Source organism: Arvicanthis niloticus, chromosome X, assembly GCF_011762505.2.
Source record: "Arvicanthis niloticus isolate mArvNil1 chromosome X, mArvNil1.pat.X, whole genome shotgun sequence".
Classification (NCBI taxonomy): domain Eukaryota; kingdom Metazoa; phylum Chordata; class Mammalia; order Rodentia; family Muridae; genus Arvicanthis; species Arvicanthis niloticus.
In genome coordinates this window covers 90,356,448-90,376,303 of record NC_047679.1, presented here as the reverse complement: position 1 = coordinate 90,376,303, position 19,856 = coordinate 90,356,448, and the positions used below count along the sequence as shown (strand labels likewise).

At 39.5% G+C, this 19,856-nt stretch overlaps 1 protein-coding gene across 1 annotated transcript in view; it reads left to right on the top strand.

Moving 5' to 3' along the window:
• Trpc5 (transient receptor potential cation channel subfamily C member 5) overlaps positions 1 to 19,856 on the top strand; it is a 246,800-nt gene that overhangs the window by 144,040 nt on the left and 82,904 nt on the right. Inside the window, exon 3 of the mRNA XM_034485638.2 lies at positions 17,922 to 18,443. Coding sequence (XP_034341529.1) covers positions 17,922 to 18,443 — 522 coding nt within the window. The remainder of the gene's footprint in view (positions 1 to 17,921; positions 18,444 to 19,856) is intronic.

Here is a 19,856-nt window from a genome sequence, read left to right as displayed (position 1 = left end):
GGTGAAACTGTTATGAATCAAGCCATCTCCAATGTTTGCCTACCCATCAACCTAAAAAGTGTATAAAGAAATCAAAACTGGATGAGTTCAAGGCCAAATTGGCTAATTCAGCAAGACTGCCTTAAAATAAATAAAGGTTTGCTATTGTAGCTCAGCTGCCTGGCATATGTAAAGCGTGCGCATGCGCGCGCACACACACACAAGATCAAAACTGGGCTGGGATTATATCGTTCTGTGGTGGGAAACTGCAAAACATGTACAAGACTCTGACTTTCATACACAGCATAGAAAATAAAAGGGAGAAAAGGATAAAAGGAAGAAAGGGGAAAAAAGAAAAAGGAATGGGGAAGGGATTAAATCCTTACAGAGATCTATTGTCATAATTCCCAGAAAGATTCACCACAAATAGTTTGCTTCTAATCTAATCTAATGAACTGACATTTGACAATTTTCTAAACTGGTAAGATGTTCTAAGATATGATGACTCTACAGTTACAGAAAATGGAGGTGAGTACAGATGTGCAGTAGACAGCAACTATGCATGGTGAAAGCATGCACCACGAGCCTCCTTTGATTGTGCCACTAACACCCAATGGTCCAAAACATGATTTCCTAATGCATACACAAGACTGTAAAAATGCATAAACATGAAGGAAGGTCAAGAAAATACAAGAACCTACAACACAATGTAAGAAAGAGATAACTACAGATATAACTTTTTACCATGGTGTCGCATTTAAATAGATGCTCTATTACCATAATGGAGGCAGAATAAACCATATGATGATAGTCTGTTTACTAAAGGATGCTGAATTCATAATAGACCGTTTACAGATTTAAGTTGCTCTGATGCCATCTCACTTATTAAACTTTGATAGATGCTGATAAAACTGAAAGACAGAATCAGTCAAAACCCACAGGCCACATGTATAATGAAAACTTCCTTGCAGGTTCCTGTGTGGAGCCCCATGCTCGCATATGGTTCATGAAGACTCTACCACTAAGTTAAAGCCCCGTCATGAGAAGAAAATAAAAAATCTTAAAAGCAGTTTAGGTATCTAACTTAATTCCTAACTTAGCATCAAATGTTTTATTTCACAATCCGAAGTGGAGGAATGTGAATGCTTCCACCTATCCATAAAAATGTGAATGATCATACAGATCACAGTGGCTGGGTTCTCACAATTCCTCCTTGTTCAATCTAAAATGTTCACCTCGTATGACATTCAGCTACCGAGGGAGAGCGATTCAAAGTCCATTGCACAGCTGATAAACCAGGTGGAAGGAGCCATCAAGACTTTGCCCTAAAGTACCCTTCCTGGGTGACAATTAAACGGATCTTCATAGATGATGTATTGTATACAGAAGCGTTGATGAGAATCAGGCTTAGTGCGGTATGCAACTTGGTTGGTGGGCTGAGGCCCATCATTGTTGTTCTTGGGCTATCTTCTGAGGACCTTGACCCTTGTTGCAACAATGGGCCTGAAGGCAGTGAAGAAGAGAGTCTGTTTAGCAAGCACTGTTTGCTTTGCTAAACCTCTGCACGTGCTTGGAATGTTGCTCTTAGATGCAGAGTTGGTAGGTCTGCTTGCAGCCTAGTGATTTCCATTATACGCTACTGAACAAAGACCTTTTACACAGACTTTCTTTGTGGGCATCTCTTCAGTCTTGTTCGCAGTGTCAAGAGACACTATGTGCTCAGCTGATGGTAAAGAGACTTCAGTCAACCTTCCTGAACATTCTGATTCGGTGACAGTGCAATAAGTCTATTTCACAATTTACCTGTGGACTTTCCATAACTGACCATTGGCTACAGAAGGAGACAAACCTCTCCTTCAGTTCCTCGTTGAAATCAAATCTACTATCTTCTCTTTCTGGCCTTAAGTTCCACTCCTTGCTGATCTCAGCTAAAGATTTCTTCTGCTACTTTTTCTGCAGATGGTCTAGAAGCTGTTTCAGCCCTCTTAAAAACAGCTTCAGGAGGACTTGTGAACAAAGTCACATCTTAAGGATTGCTGGGCTTTGTCATCCTTTTCCTTTTGAGGCTGAGTTTGTACTGACACTTTAATCACATCACATCTGACTCAGAAGAGAAAACCACATTTTTTAACTTTTTCCCTTCTGCATCACAAAATAAATTGGCCCCAGATTTGACTTCTTTTGGATCTAAAAGTTTATTCTCATGTAACAAAATTTGAAGCTTAAGATAAAGCTGTCTCATGCCATCCGGTCTGTTTATCCTGAGGCCTAGGATCCAGGCCCAGGCCGGGCCTCCTGATCCAACATAGTCACATATACATTCTCCTAAGCACATGGACTCCTTCAGAATATTAGTGCAGTGGGAAAATGCTACAGCTCCTTCAGGCAGGAGAGCACTGCCCAGATGTGGGCCCAGGGCCATCTGCAGCTGGCTCAATGGTGGCTTAACCCCAGCTGACCCTTGGAGGCCCAGGAGGCATCTTCTGGAGACCACACAGAATTCCTTTAGAGGACTTGGGAAACACAGGACATTTTCCCAGGACCCTGCCTTGCACAGAGTTTCAAAGCCAAGGACACCTAAGGCTGAACTGCCAAAACCAACCATCTATTCTATATGTCACTGCAATCCACTTAAGATGTATTAACCTCTAACTCCTAAAAGACAAAAAAAAAAAAAAAAAAAAAAAAAAAAAACAACCCAATGCTGATTTTATGAAATAGAACATTGACAGAGTGTGAAATAAATCCCACATCAGTTCTATGACAAGCGTCAGTTGCTCAGAATTCTCACAGGTATGTCTTGTGCCTCTGTGGGGTCTCAAGTTTGTGAATGTGACCACAGAGGAAGCAGAATTTCTTCCTTATTCACCTGGCTACCTTTGACAAAGAGAAGAAATCCTGTGTCTTCTGCTAAGTGCTGTATTTCCAGCCCCAGTTTTCATCCATCTCTGAGTTCTTTATCCAGTATTTAGCAGAAAACTAAAGAGGAAACTAAGTACACTTAATTTTACAGCCCTTTCTCCTTTAAGGCCTTCCTTGGATTAGCACTGGTCTGCGCTGCTAAGATGTTACCTCCAGTGAAAGATCACACTGAAGCTATATAGTATCTAAATACATGTGTCGTTCAGATAGAGGCATATGTTTCACAAGTGACTAAAATGTCATCATTGCATTTAAAATACTTTGCCTTTGCAAGTTTCAAATTGGGACACGTTTGACTTCAGAGAATTAAGGACAAGCAAGACATCTGATAGTTTCTTGATTCAGTCATAATTGGTACCTGGCTTCTTTACCTTTCTGTGTAGAGACAGTATCCTAAGACCCCTTATAGGGTATAGAGGGAGAAAAGCAGACATAGGGCAGTAGCAGTAGTTAGCAGCCAGTGTAGCTTTCTTTCTCATCCTTAACCAGAAACACACAAGCTTCCGATCCTTTAACACTTAGTCTGTTCTGACAAGAACAGAAGGCATCTAGGCATCATGTTTGAGATTTGAGATAGCAGGGTTGATGATGCATCTAAAAAGTGATGAGAGGGAAGGAAGGGGAGACAAAGAAGGGGAAGGGGAGAAGAGAGAGGGTGGAGAGGGGTGGAGGCATGATGAAGTGGGCATGCTTGTCTTATTCCCTCTCAAATTTCGATAAAAGAACACACATACACAGCACACACACACACATGCATGCACGCACACACACAGGCACACGCACACGCACACACGCACACACGCACACACGTACGCACACAAGAACCTATTGATTCTTTTTACATAGCTAGGACAGAAATACCCAAGCAAACAAGGAAGAAGGATTCACTTTGACTCAAGTTTTCAGAGGCCTCAGTCTGCAGTTGTTGGCCCCATGTGCTTGGATAAAACCTGGCATTGGAGCATGAGTAACTGCTTCACTTCAGGAAAGACAGGCATCTGAGGGAGGAAGGACTAAGAAGCAGGGAAAACTTTCAAAGTCATGTCTCTAGTGCCATACTTTCCCCCACTATGCCACACTTCCTTCCTATGGTTTCCACTGTCACTTCCAAAAACAAAACCACCAGTTAGGGGCAAAGTATGTGATCCTCTGGGGAATATTTTCTATCTGAGCATAGGGAATAAAGGTAATGCATGATCAGAGTAGAGGAAATTTTTTTTGTCAATAACTGTTTGGAAAGGACTTGCTTACAGTTGAGTGATGGTGACAGAATACAGTTCAATCACCAAATGGTTTAAGTTACTTTTTTCTGTTCACCAAAAGTTACTTGTACTTTCTCTCAAAAGAACAAACAAGAAAAAATTAAACCAAACAAACTAAAAAAAATGAAGTTGGGAAACAAGAATGTGGGAATGATCTGCAAGGAGCTGGGGAATAGGAAAGAATATGATCAAAATATAGGAAAGTTTTTAAATAAAAAGTAAGTCAATTAAACACACACACACACACCAGACTTACATGTTCTTTAAATGGATTCTGTTCAATCAGCGAACCAGTAATTTAATCTTAGCCACTATGTACTGAAAATGAGCTGCTTTCTCTGGTGTATGCTGTCATGGCCACCAAGCAGAGATGTTTAATTCTCATGTCTCTGTTGAAGAAGCAACAAATACTTCTGAAATGTGTCCCACAAAGCTATCTAAGGGAAGTTAAGCTTCTTGACGTCACTTGGGCTAGTGATTCTTTCTTCAAAGACTTTCTCATTCTAGTCGAGACTTGCCAGAGATGAACTGACAGCGCCATGAACAGTTAACATAAAAAGCCCCTCAGAAATACCTCAGATAGGAATTAGATTGCAAAGATCTTGTTTACAACATTGCTCCCAAAGTGCCTGTGACAGTAGCAATCAACAAAAATGTTTCTGGCCACTAACACTATCATTGTAGGTGTGACTCGTATTTTCCCAGAGCATCCAAAGCTCACTTTCTATCCTGACAATCAGTGAAGTGGTGCCGACATAAGAAGTATTGATGTACCCACTGCCCTCTTTGCATGGTGATGGAAAATGCCATCATGGCACAGAATAGCAACCTCCTTTATGATCTCTTAATGTATACAGTCCCAGCCTTCCCCTAGAGTCCAGCAAAACACTTCCATTTCAGGGAGTGACTCTATTTACTCCTACTCTCATGAGATCGCACTTTTAGTCCAGGATCAAGAACCAGTCTTATTCCTAGTAATGAGGACTCTCAGAAGGAGAAACAAATAGCTCAGCAGAAGAGCATCTAGCCCTCCATGCTTCTGGTCCCCTCCAACATAGGGTCTCATATAAACAAAATTGGCTTCTAATTTTTGCTCTGTAGTGGAGGATAATTTTGAACTCTTGATTTGACCCTCTTTTCTCCAGTTCCCACATGGTAAAAGTACAAGCATGAACCACCACATGGACGTTAGTCATTTTTGAATCTTATATTTTGGCACTAATGCCTGGGCCATTACCTTATTGGCCTGTGAGTCTCTTATTTTATTAATTTTTATTTTTTAACTCCACTCAAGGTACTAAATGACAGGCAATTTTAGCCTCACCCATTGGTATATTTAAAAGGTAGGATCCTTGGTAAATGGATTGACCTACAAATGGATTGATAGACCAGTGTGTTTATTGTGGGAGTGCCTTAGTTATAGAAGCAAACTCTGGCTTGCTTGCTTTGCCTACACAGGCATGTCATATCTTTCACATTCTTGTACAGCAAAAAGGTCTTCATGAAATGCTGAGAGTCGGTGCTGGAGTCATGCACTTGGATATTTTCAGCTTCTAAAACTGTGAGACAAATCCAATCATCCCTAAACTATCTAGCCTAGGATTTTCAGTTACATCAGCTGAAAAAACTATGATAGAAAATGCTATAGAACAGTAAGGCTATTGATAATAATGAAAATGTAGATGTACACTTGGAGAGAAGTTAATGAGCAGAAGCTAGAAGAATGTGAAGATCAAGACTGGACAGTAAAAGAACTATACAACTATGGGCAGAGCCTTAAAGGTGGCTCTGGTGAGGACCCAGAAAACAATAAGGACATTCTGTAACTTTCTAGAAATTAAGTATTGATTAACTACTAAGGGTCATCAAAGCAAGCCACCGCCCCATGAAAGCAATGTCAAACACAAGTGTGAAATACAGGCTGATAGAAATATGGACAGTAAATGCTATTCTGGTGAGGTCCTAGATAGAACTTGGGGGAAAACATTGGAAACTGGAGTAAAGGCCGTATTTGTTATGCAGTTTTTTAAAATGGCATATAATGGGCTAGGACTGTACGAACTGTAGATCTTAAAAGAAATGAGCAATAAATGAGTCTGTCAGAAGAAAGTTCTAATTAATGAAGCATTCAGATTAGTGAATGGCTACATTTTATAAACTCTTTAAAAATATTAACTTGGTTTGTTGACAGTTTCATATTGATAATTGTATATAAATATATATATATACAGTATATATCATATATATATATATATATATATATATATATATATATATATATAAAATGTATTCTGATTAGTTTCTCCTTCACCCTCTCATGTCTTGCTCTGATCCTTATGACTTTGAGTTTTGTTGTATGGCCCATTTAGTTTAACCAGGACCATATGTGTAAGCATTGGATTAGCACTATCCACTGAAGCCTCGTGTAATCATGAGTGGGGTACACAACACAAGGCAATGGACTCTCCTTGTCATAGATACACTAGTCAATGTGCAAAAGTGAGAGATAGAGACCCTGAGCCTCATCTCCATCTATGTCTGACTGTTGACAAGCCCATTCTTATATAGACTCAATGCATGCAGGCATTTGCAGCTGCCAAGTTTGTGATTGCAAAGGATGTGTCTTGCCCAGAAAATGGCATTTTCCAGCCCATTCTTTTACCTTCTGGCTCTTACATTCTTTCTGCCCTTTCTTCCATAAAATGTTTCCTGAGCCTTATAGGAGATGGTATAAATATCTTGTTTAGGTTTGAGCACTCATCCACCACTTACTCTTAGCACTTTTTGTTTTTTGAGACAGGGTTTCTCTGCATAGCCCTGGCTGTCCTGGAACCCACTCTGTTCTTAGCACATTTTATAGCCATGAGTCTCTGCATTCATTAATGCTCACTGCGAAGAGATGCTTCACTGACTAAGGCTGAGCATAGCATTTGTCTATAGGTATAAACATAACTGTTAAGAAGGCAGTTTGATGGTATGTTAACTTGATGATGGTATTCAGTTTTTCCCCAAGACCTATGACCTCCAATATCATAGTTATTTTTTTTTACTTGGTTTATAATACCAAACATAAAGATAAATTCCTTCCTATAGAATGGGCTTCAAATCCAATCGAAGAAAATTTCCTTACCCTCATAACCACAGTGCCATTACTACATAAATGGGTACAGCTTGCATGACAAGTTGGTCTCTTAGTTCATAGGGTTCAAAGCTGGGAAAAACCTTTAATGCATTTATCTTCCCCAATAGGCTGCACAGCACCTTCTAAGACTATAAAATCCATAGGAAGGAGGCATCTAGCTCAGTTTCAACTTGATTTCTCTATATTTTGCAACCAAGGCGTGTGCTGTTTTCAACATTAGGGTCCTATCATCTAGTTCTGGCAGGCAATCAAGACAAATAGAAAGAATGTGTATTGCTTGTGGTGGAGCTCTAGGACTTCCCTGACCTGCAACTCATAAGAAGGTATCCTCCCTCTACCGTTGAGACTTTTGTTTAAGAACCCACAGCTTCTTAGAACAGCTTTTTCCAGCCTCCATTGGCTACTTTTAACTGCTTGCAGTGAGATGGGATAGCAAAGAAATAACTTAAAATATAACTTACAATTAAAAGGAAAACAGAGCAGAAAGATTTAGAAAATTCGCAACCCAGCCATGTGCCAGAGACTAAAGGAACATTTCAAAAGAAGGAACTAAAAGTGTAATTGAGCAACTGCTTGATAAAGAGATTAATGTAAAAAGGAGACCATCACGGTAAAAGAAGAAAGCATACAGGGCACTTCAGAAACTTTTAAGTCTTCCCCTTGCATTCCAAGTACAAAGTTTTAGAGGACAGGATGGTTTGACAGATGAGCCCGGGACATGTACACATGATCATTGCCCAGGACTGCCTCAAGTACTGCTTTACAAATTAGACTGCAATGTTTCTTGGTCCCCTTTAGCTAAGAGTCAAGCAGAACAAGGTGTTGCTCAACCTTCCACTGAGAAAATGAAAGCTGTACCTTGTGCTAATTCTGCTGATGTACAGAATACAGTGAACAGAGACATGGAGACATCTATCTAGATTTCAAGGCATGTTTCAGTCAAAAGGAAAACCAGGCAGAGGATTATTGCATGCTTAGAGCCATTATGGACAGCCCTGATTAGATAAATATTGAACAGGAGTATGAGATTAGAACTATCCCAGAAACTCCCCGTGAAGACAATGCTTCCTGCAGCTGAAGTAAGGCTGCCACTGAGACCTTAAAACTGTAGGGCTACCAGAGTGTAGACTCAAATCTGGTAGAGTTATAGGTGAAGGATTACTTTCTAAGGTATTGAGAGTCTACCCCATAACCAATATGCCTAGAAAGAATTATGTGGAGTCAATGGTGATTATTCTAGAGTTTAAGACCTAGTGAGATTTTTCTCGTTGAGGTTGAGGCATGTGTGCAGCCTGTTAATAGCTTTCTTTTCAACTGCTTCTCCCCTCTGAAATAGGAATAGCTTATAGACTGTAATAGTTTATTTTGGTTTGTTTACTTTATTCATTGCCTTCACTCAAGAGTAATCATGAGGAAACTATAGTTTCATAACTTTCTTTCACCCACTACCAACCAAATAGGCTCCTTTTTTTTTTTTTTTTTTTTTTTTTTAATCCTCAAAGCACTTCTGTGTCTGAACGGGAATACCTGGTCATAATTATCATCTTTCAACTCTTTGTCTCTAAACTGCTTAAACAAAATAGAGATCCCAGTTCCTCTGTTCACACAAAAGCTCCTCTTTTCATTCAGTTCTTATTTTATTTTGCTGGCAAGCATGTTCTTATCAAGATCTGTAGCCAAAAACTATTGTAAAATAACAAATGGTTATTTACATTGAATCTGATCATATAGTTGATGGCAAATTGATTACTATTTACTACCACAGTCTCATGTCTATACCAGAGTTCTCCACACTATCCAGAGACCATTACTATGCTATCTATATTAACACTAGCTGTATAATGAATAGCAATATGGTGAAATAATCAGCTTGTCACTAGAAGACTGAGAAGGAATGCCATCCTCTTTCGAAAAGAGAAATCTACAAAGGGATTTTTTTAAACATCACATAGAGACCTATAGAAAATGAAACAAGAACCATGGCCTCCTTGAAAGGCGGCATCAAACCAGCCCCAGATTTTTCTGCAATGATAACTAAAACCCAGGTCACGCTGGCAAAATAGGGGTTCATTCTTTTGTGCAGTACAAGAAATACATTGGTGAGATCGTCACTCCTGAAATTTCCCCCATCACAGTAAAATGTTTGCCTTGTTATTTATTTCTTGACTCAGGGCATTTTCATGATTTCCTGGAAAATGTGTAGAACACACACACAAGGCTGCCTACTACTTCCTAGTTATGTGTCTTTATTTAAGACATTTAACTTTTGATGAGTTTTCTCAGATGTAACATGAAGAAATTATTATACCTATAGTGTAGAGTAATAGTGAAGACTAAATTATATTCCTCAGTATGTTCATTATATGCAAAAATACTCAATAAATGATATTGCTAGGCTTATCTTTGCTAAGGTGATCCTAGCCACTGTTTCGTATGTTGCTGATTTGTTTTTAAACTTGTTATTGAATTAATTGTATTTTGATCACATGCCTGCATGCGGGCCCAAAAGTATATATGTATGTGGGTGTGTGTGCCTCCTAAGATGGGCTGGTGCCTGGTGTCTTCTTCAATCATTCTTCAATTTATTTTTTGAGACAAGGTTGTTCCATGAACCAGTTAAGCTAGGCTTGCTGGCCATGGAGGTCCTAGGAACTTCCTGTCTCTGTCCCACCCACACTGGGGTTATAGGCACATGTCACTATGACCAGATTTTTATATGGGCATTAGTTATCCAAACTAGAGTCAATACATTTCCACAGAAACTGGTTTATCCACTGAGCCATCTCTCCAGCCCCATATTACTGATTTTTATTTACCTTTTAAAAAAATCAGATGAACTCTGTGGCATTTTCCTTGCTGTGGTTTGAACATAGGGCATCTTCTCCCTAAATCCATATGTTAAAAGATTGATTTTGGGGGGTGCTGGTATTATTGACATTATTAGGAGGTGCTGTGGACCATTAGGCAATGGTGCTTACTGGGAGGTTTTTATATGATTGAGGATATGCCTTTAAAAGGTTCGTGACATCAAAGCCAGCACTCTATCTCTCCTGCTCCAATATGGACTCATGCCATTGCCATCTGCCACCTTTTCCAGAGGCCAAACCAATCGGCCATCTGATCTTGAGTTTGAACTTTCAAAGTCTTAGCTAAATCTTCTCTCTTTATGAGTGAGTTAGCGCAAATATTTTTATAGTAACATGAAGCTGAGCGATGCAATCCTTCAATAAATTTTGTTCATTGTAGTTGTCTAATCTAAATTATTAACCTAAATCGTTATATACACTAGCATTAAAATCAGCTGATGTGATCCAGCAAATGTTAATTCTAATGGTTCTGTTTTTTCAAGTCTGGAAAGCAGATTCTTCTCCATCTGATACCAATGCCTGTCTCTAATGTAGCTCATGCACCACAACTACTAGCTACCTAACCTTCCTGGGATGCAGAGGAGAATGTAATGGATGTGATTAGATATTGGTGTTCTCCACTTCTGTGTAATACAGAAAAATGAAATTTCACTTCTAATAGTTTCTGAACAAGGTTTACCATTGATTTTCTCTGACATGTTAGAATGGGGAGGAAGTACATAGAAAGTGGAAAAGAGATGATTGTAATTTCTATTAGTCTAGGCATAAGGCAGGAGACTCTTTTCCAAATGATGCTACCAGGCTAGTTCTGTGAGGAAATAGCCATCAGAAGATGACAAGTGTCTGTGAACAGATGATATTGTGGGTATGAATGGAGTGACTACTGAAAAGGGTCTTCCTTTTGAAATTGTAAATAGGTGGTTCAAATTTCAGAAGGCTGTGATAAATTTCTACCAAGAATGCTTGCCTACGTCTGGAAAAAAACAGGTCTAGAAAATTACCAAGTAGTCTGTGCTGTTCAGGAATGAGGTTAAAGGAAGTTGATGCATCATTTGGGTCCTTTGTGAATAATAGCCTTATAAAAAGCTTGAGCTAGTCTTCAAAGTGGGGCGATTATATATGCCATCACCCATCCCTCTTTGTCATCCTTAGTCAATAGAACCTAGATGAAAATGTAAGGAAGGAGACTTTATCTCACTCTGTTCATTGCAGGGATGAGCCCTTAACTGAGCAATTCTATCCTATGCTGATTAATCTAGAAGGATCCTAATGTGTAATACTTAGCTTTCAACAAGGATTCCTTGGAAAAATAGTAGGAACAAACTCAGTAGGGTCTAAATGCAAATCCAAAGAGAGGCAGGCAATGTAACTTCTTTAATGGTCATGTCCTTAGCATACATCATTGCAAATTCTCAAATTCAATCAAGTCGGCTGATGTACCAGGTTTCTTGCAGATAATATAAGCCAAATTTAATTTATTAGCCTGATGATTTCCCTCTCTTCTTCCACCATCCCTGCCAGCTTCTTTTTTATTTCATTAAAATATATATATATATATATATATATATATATATATATATATATATATATGATTTTTAACTGGAAGCCTAAGATTGTTCAGCTTGATTTTGTAGATCAAAGAGAAGCAAGTTTAGGTAAGAAAAAATAAAATTGAAATTTGCTTGTGACCTCGATCGGGAAAATAAACAAACAAACCAGCAGATACAAGATATTTAAAGAGACAATAACAAATTCTGACTCTCGTACAAATTTAAAATTAACATATGTCAAAGGGTTTGTTTTACTTATCAATTAGCAAGGAAATTTTTAAACAGGGTTCTGCAAATTGTGGCACATAAACTAAACCCTACAGTCATCACTTGCTTTTGCAAATAAAATTTTGTTGGGAGCACAGGCACATGCAACCATTTAAGCATTGCCTGTGGCTATTTTGTGCTACAATGGTAGCACTGTAAGGTCCCACAATGCTAAATTATTCACTCTCTGGTCTTTGATAGGAAAAAAAATGTTATAGACCACCAAGAGTATTGAAATAAATTGATAGATGTATGCAAAGCATCAATTATCTGCAAGATTATCTGTATCCCACCAGATAAGAAATATTGCATTACAATATATACATCAGTTTGTTTTTTTAATTAAAGGGTATAAATAACCCAAAAAATTTAAGAGGCAGAACTTCCAATTTCCTGTTCTGCACAATGCAAAGTTGTTCTCAGCTTTTCTTGCCAATTGCTAAAGAGCCATGCCTGGTAGCAAATTTACTCCATCTGTAGAAGAGGAGGATGCATATTGTATGATGAAGTGTAAGGCCTTGGGAAGATCTACAGTCACACCTAAGTCACCAACAGGTCACTTCTGGAAATCTACAGCTTTAAGACAAGACCAAGTTGTTCTTTCCAGATGCTATAAATTAAAATGCAAATAACGTCTATCAAGCATGGCCAAGATGTGTTAATCAATAACTAATGACTTGATAGTGGCGCCCCTCCAAAGACAGTAGCTAAAGTAGTTATAAGGAAAGAAAGTTCTAAGGAACTCCATGAAACTTTGATCAAATTTGGTCAACAAACTTATATAGAAATACTATGAAAATGTAAGAACAGCTCCAAGAAGGCAGTACTGGTGAAGTTTACTTGGGAGATTTAACATGACAGGGATGTGTCATCAAATGAAAAGCAGAGATGAAAGCTCTAGGTTAACTTGCGTTAAGCAAGATCAGTAAAAGGACACATAATTTAATGAGGTATTATTGTTAAGACTTTGCATCCATCAAGATTTATTTATTTATTTATTTATTTATTTATCTATTTATTGGTTTTTCGAGACAAGGTTTCTCTGTGTATCCCTAGCTGTCCTGGAACTCACCCTGTAGACCAGGATGGCCTCGAACTCAGAAATCCACCTGCCTCTGCCTCCCAAAGTTTAAAGATTAAAGGCGTGCGCCACCACTGCCCGGCTAAGATTTTTATCTAGAACAGCAGTACCAACAAGAGAAATCATTGTAAACCAGGTATAATAGTACAGACACGTGATCTTAACATTTAGAGAGACAAGGCAGGAAGATCTTGTCTTTGAGGCTAACCTGGGCTACAAAGTGAAACCCTGTCTCAAAAACTTAAGACTGTTTTAAAATTACTTTGCTGGGAAGTGTTTCTGTTGGTATACTCGTGTTTGTTGTGACAGTTATAGCTGAAAACTTCATATGTTCCTATATAGGCGGTACACACATACACAATCTCCATTTATACTACTCCCAACTGTTTTACTTGTGTTTTCAACCATGTTACAAAATCCTAGACACAAAGAACATAAGTGGGGCAGGATTTATTCGGGCTCACTGTTTCACCAGACTCACTTCAAGGTCAAGGAGGTGTGGTGGAACAGGGTTGTTCAACTCATGTGACCCAGGAAGCAGGCTTATAGAAAGGGGACAGTGCAAGATATAGTCCCTAAGGAATGTTCTCCCCACCTACTTACCTCCAACTAGGTCCCACTCCATATTTTCACTATCTCCCAATAATGCCCTTATGTTATGAATCAATCAAAGGATTAACTCTTTGATATTTTTCAAAGCCCTCAGAATCTAACCATCTCTGGAAATACTGTCATAGATATCCAGAGATGTGCTTTACTAAATTCCTACACTTTCCAGTCTGATTAAGTTGAAACTCTGGGTTAACCATCTTTTGCTCTGGACCCAATCTGCTCATCACCCCAAGCCGCCTTCTTCCCTTTATTTGGAATGTCTCAACTTCCTTGGTTCCTGCTCCCAAAGTCCTCATGTTGCAGCTTCCTCCTGTGACTTTCACAGACACATTTATGTTTCTTAACTGATGTATTCACCAAAAATATCAGTCTCTGGATCCAGAGGGAAGCCTTTTGTGACACAGGTATGGAAAATACATCAATTCAGACATCAATAAAGTAAAGACAATGCCCTAATGCAACCCCAACAGTTGGGATGTTGAGTGGAGGAGGCTTCCACTCATCCTCCTTCAATCGTGCATGATGGTGTTTCATGAGCTTGCTCTATACCTTTACCTGGGCTCCAGGATTCAAACTCAGGTTGCGAGGCTTGTGTGGCAAGTGTTTTTACCTGCCGGGCTCAGGCTTAAGACTTACTGTGCTCCTGTCTCAGCCTCCTGTTTAGGCATACATTTTTTGCAACCTACTTTTATTAAGGGTTCAACCTCTCCTCTAGCCCACCACCCAGCAGAGGTCGTGGAAGAGAAAAGCTATTAGGATATGGGGGGAGTGGACCTGTTCAGCAATAGTTCTTTGTGGGCAAACTTAAACTTCTTGGGCAGCAGTTCAGTCCCAGAGCAAACACCAAATAGGATTCAGCAGCTGCAGACCAGTGTTGTAGGCAGGTGGACACCAGGAATGAACCGGCAGCTACAGTTCAGTATTTCAGCAAGCAGACACCAGGCAGCTGCAGTTCGATCCTGAAGAAACCTTCAGGATCACCAACTGGCCTAAGGCAAGACCTTGGAAATGGCAAGCTGCCTCAGGAATCTCACAAGCAGTTCTTGTGCGAGTTTCTCTCAGTGGCTGTGCTACAACAAGTTGAGCTCAACAACGCTATGTAAGGTGAACCACAATACAGGCGTGTCTTTAGTGAAAAATAACGCAGTGGAGCAAACTAAACCAAAGCCCAGTGCTCATTCCCCACTGTCTACGGGGTCATATTTATACTCCTTCATTAATCATCCCTTCATGTGTCTGTTGTATCCAAACATCCTTTCGCCTGTGTCTGCTCCAGGAAAAGTCTTTCACGTGTTTGCTTTAGCAAGACATCCTTTCACCTGTGTGCCCCAGCAAAACATCTTTTGACATAACTTGCCAAAGAACTAGAAGTTTCTATTTCATTGGATCCTTATAGCTAGAATTAGAGGTGATTGTGAGCCACCCAACCTGAGTGCTAAAACCTGAACTCTAGCCCTTGTGATTGAATAGAAAGTTGTGCTGGCCACTGGGCCATGTGTACAGTGCTCTTTTGTACTTCTTTTGAGAACTGTCTGTCCAAGTTAAGTTGCTTATTCTTGATTTATTATTTTGTCATTCCCAGAGGCCCATCAGGTGATCCTAGATTCCATCAAGTTGACAATTAACACTGCCCTTCACAAGGAAGCAAAGAAGCATATTGTTAAGATACAGAACAATGTAAAACAGCATCCGCAAAATAGTTATCCTGGATAAAATTTAGAGCCTACGATATTTCAATAGGCAGTTGCAGGGAAGACATGGTCAGTGAAGATTTCTCTCTTTGGAAAAGTTTTCCTCTCTGGTCTCAACTAACTAGAAAATGAAATGTAGGATCAGAATGCTCCTTATTGGAATGAATGAACTACAGAAAGCTTTTCATATTTCACGCACAGCTCCTTTCAGGTCCATGGCTGAACAGTAAGCATGGGTATTGCTTTGGGTCTTGAACAGTCCTGTCAGTACTGACAAGAAGAAAAGAAAGGAAAGGAGAACAAAAAGTATACAGAGCAAGGAAGGAGTGGGTGAGAGGACGCATTGAGCAGCATGTTGGAAAGCAGACCACACCTCCACCCTCACCCAGAGAAAACTGTCCACCAGGCTGTCACCCACTCCACCTTCTCCTCACCATTTTAGATAATGACAAAGATTGAAAACCATCCCTACCTAGAGAAGGGACAGATTTTCCTGATCTGAACTCTGTTCTTTCTGAGCAGCCTATGACAAATTGCTCTCCTTCCGTCTCCCCCCACTTCATGGCTTTATCCCAGTTGTGTTTATGTTCCTTTCCAGGCCCACTCAGGCCTATTTCTTCCTGAGCCTGTAGGCTTATGTTAATTTCTGAGATTATTCTTTCCTGTGTCCAATTTATTTTATGCATCGAGTTGTTCACTTCCTGCTGTTGTGTTTGTAGCTTCCCTTTCTCGATGTTTTACAATGTTTACTCCTTTCTCTAGCAATGGATGACCAATAGCTTTCAGAGGCCAGTGCAGCTACTCAGCAAGGGAAGCAGGTGTCTGGCAGTCTGCTTCCCCTCACCTTTCCCTCCCTCTCCTTTCTGACCACTCTCCTGTTTAGAAGTCCCATATACAAGGCGAGATGGAAGCAAAATATGATGGAAAACAGTAACTCTTGCTATTGTAAGGTCATGAATAACTCTAGATTGTTACTGCTGTTTTTATTTTTAAAAAACATAAAAAGAAAGTATTGATTAAAACAATATTTTTCTGTTTTGTGAGAATCCCAACTGCCCCTGTTCTTTTCTTTCCAGCAAACATGAAACATGAGTTTTGACACTGTGCTCTTCTTTTTTTTCAAATATAATAAGATCAGTATTTCTCCTTTTCCTGGAATGCTGCTCACGCTTCACATACTCAGATTCCTCTTCCAAAAAGTTTCCTGTCATTGTCCCAGGCCTCCTCCATCTTCTAGCTCCATCTTCTAGTTCTTATGTAAGTCTAGGGTGCTCCCTCATGTTCTTTTTCCTTTTGAGACAGAGTCTCCTGTATCCCCAGTGTTCCTGTATATGTGTGTGTGCATATCTATATACATATATACATGCACACACACACACATATGGACACTGGGGATACAGGATATATATATATATATATATATATATATATATATATATATATATATAATCTTCCTTGAACAGATGTTCCTGTCTCCATCCCCAAGGTGCTAAGATTACGGATATGTTCACCACCCTATTCAGGTTCTGGTAACTGAAACCAAAGTTTTGTGCATGCTAGACAAGCACTCTACTAACTCAGCTGTCACCCCAGACCCTCTTGCTTTCTTTATTGGCCTGAAAACAGTCTAAGTTCCCAAAGATATATTTTCAAGTTGGAAGGCTGTTTTAATTCATTGATCAGGTTTACTGCACTTCTTTGGGTGTGCTCCTAAAGACAGAAAGAACTCTGTACATTCTAGCTATAGCTACCATTTCCACCAAACATCATATCCTAGACACAACAGGTTTATCAAAGGTCCTTTTGTCATTAGCAATGCTGCCCCATACCTAGAATTCCTCATTTAGAGAATTCCTTCTTCCTGACAATATCTAATTCTTTCTATCTTCCTGGACCTAGAAGGAATTGAATTAATTAGCCCTGCCCTTTAGTCTTCTAAAGTTCCATATGCATACAAAGTCAATACCATTTGTGAGAGACTTTTCTTTTTGCCATTATGGCTTTATTTAGTTGCATGATCTTAAAAGTGATTGCCTGTCTTTGGTATTTCAAGTCAATATTCCAGCACTCTTAACAGCTCAATTAAAGCTATACATATAACATCATGAATTGTTATGGACTTTGTGATTTGTTCAACTCAGTTCCAGAAGGCCTCTACTTCTTCGTTTCCCTTGTTCTGTTAGTTAGAACTGGATATACTGTGCCAACATAAATTTAAGAGCTAAGCTGAACAGTTGCAATACCTGGTTTGAATTTTGGCTCTGCTACTGAAAGCTACATAATCTTTGGTATGTAACCATTAACCTCTCTCAGCTTTCTCCCATCGGAAGAATATTTACCAACTGAGTTGTTGTGAATATTAAATAAGTGAATATGAGTAGTAACATGCTTAGGAAAGTGCCAAGAACATAGCAGTCCACAAACATTAACTGTTTGGGGGAGCAGTCACAAGAGAAAAGAAAATTCAGTTTCTGAATTACCAATGGATGCTCCTTCAGGCTCCTAACTATAACTGTACCCCTCTGTGTTTCTCATTTCATGTGTGTAGGTTCCCACTCTGATGATGGACACTCAGTTCTCTGAGTTCACACCAGACATCACTCCCATCATGTTGGCAGCCCACACCAACAACTATGAAATCATCAAATTGCTTGTCCAAAAACGAGTCACTATCCCAAGGCCCCACCAGATCCGCTGCAACTGTGTGGAGTGTGTATCCAGTTCAGAGGTAGACAGTCTGCGTCATTCAAGGTCCCGACTGAACATATACAAGGCTCTGGCAAGCCCCTCGCTCATTGCCTTATCAAGCGAGGACCCCATCCTCACGGCCTTCCGTCTGGGCTGGGAACTCAAGGAGCTGAGCAAGGTTGAAAATGAGTTCAAGGCTGAGTATGAGGAGCTCTCCCAACAATGTAAGCTCTTTGCCAAGGACCTGCTGGACCAAGCTCGGAGCTCCCGTGAACTGGAGATCATTCTGAACCATCGAGATGACCACAGTGAAGAACTCGACCCACAGAAGTACCACGACCTAGCCAAGCTGAAGGTAGCAATCAAATATCACCAGAAAGAGGTAAGCTGAGATAATCTCTGTCTCCTGGAAGCTTAAAGCTCTCAGTATCCACAGCATCAAAGCAAGACTCAGTAGTTCTCTACCACTTAAAACTTCCAACATATGTGTAGGTTTTATGGGTCTCACAGAGCCATTCATCTGTGATGCAGACAGCTTCTATGTATTTCCTTTGTGACCAAAAAAAGCAGTCACCCGATTCTTTGAAAGGAAAGCATTTTATCATTCAACAAATCCTTGTCAAGTACTCTTCCAGGTGTTTAGCAGAGAGAGAGAGTAAACACCAGTCCTCCTTGTTTGGAGACATTTTGCAAGTTGAACTTTAAAGTATTCGGCTACATAAAATTTGTAAAGATAATGATCTCCATAATTTACGTTATGATATGAATACACTTGATCACTGATTATTTTATAGTTAAAAATTCTCTTCACATAGGATAATATAAAACTATATGGCTAACTTCTATTTCGGACACAAGTAAGTAAATGAAATCTAACTTTATCTTCACTATATTATCTGTGGCAACTGAATTTAGAATTTTCATGATTAAAAAAATCCCTCAAATCCCTTGGAATGGAGCCAGGAAGATGGATCGGTGGTTAAGAACACTTATGGCTCTTACAGAGGACCCAGGTCTGGTTCCCAATGCCCACATGGTAACACAATCATCTGTAACTTCATTTTCAGGGGATCCAATGCTCTCATCTGACCTCTGTTGGATCCAGGCACACATTCATACATGCAGGCAAAATACTCAGAGACTGAAAATAAGTAAATAAGTCTTTCAAAAACTTTAAGAAAATTTTCTTTAAAGGCATGTAATTTGCCTGTCTTAACAAACTGAGGAGAAAACCATATTGATTTATTTATTATTCTTATATATATATTTTTCCTTAGTTTCATTTGTGGTGGTGGTGGCAGGGGTGAAGTGGGAAAGTGCACACATATGTGTATTTGTGGTGTTGCTCTGGATGGCACCATGACACCTTACCCCTTTCCTAAGTACCAAGTTCACAGATGTGTTCCTCCACTTCTGATTCTGAAGCTCCTTTTCTTCTTCTTTCCTTTATTATTTATTTATTTATTTTTGTTTGTTTTGTTTGTTTTTGTTCCTTGTGGTTCTTCATTTCCCTTCTACACAAAAATACACAAAATAGCATTTTTATGTGTACACATGAGTGTCAGAGTTTGTCCATCCACAGGTGTGACATATAATGTATCTGTATGTAGGTATGAGCATAGCACTCATTCATATACCCAGGGGTCAGAGGAGGACAATGGTTGTTCTACTCCTTCACCATTTGCTTTAGTCTCTTGAGGCAGGGTCATCCACTGAACATCAAGCTAAGTTGGTGGCCAAAAATCTTCTAATCATCCTGCCTATCATATCCCCCCTCCCCCTCTACACACAGCAC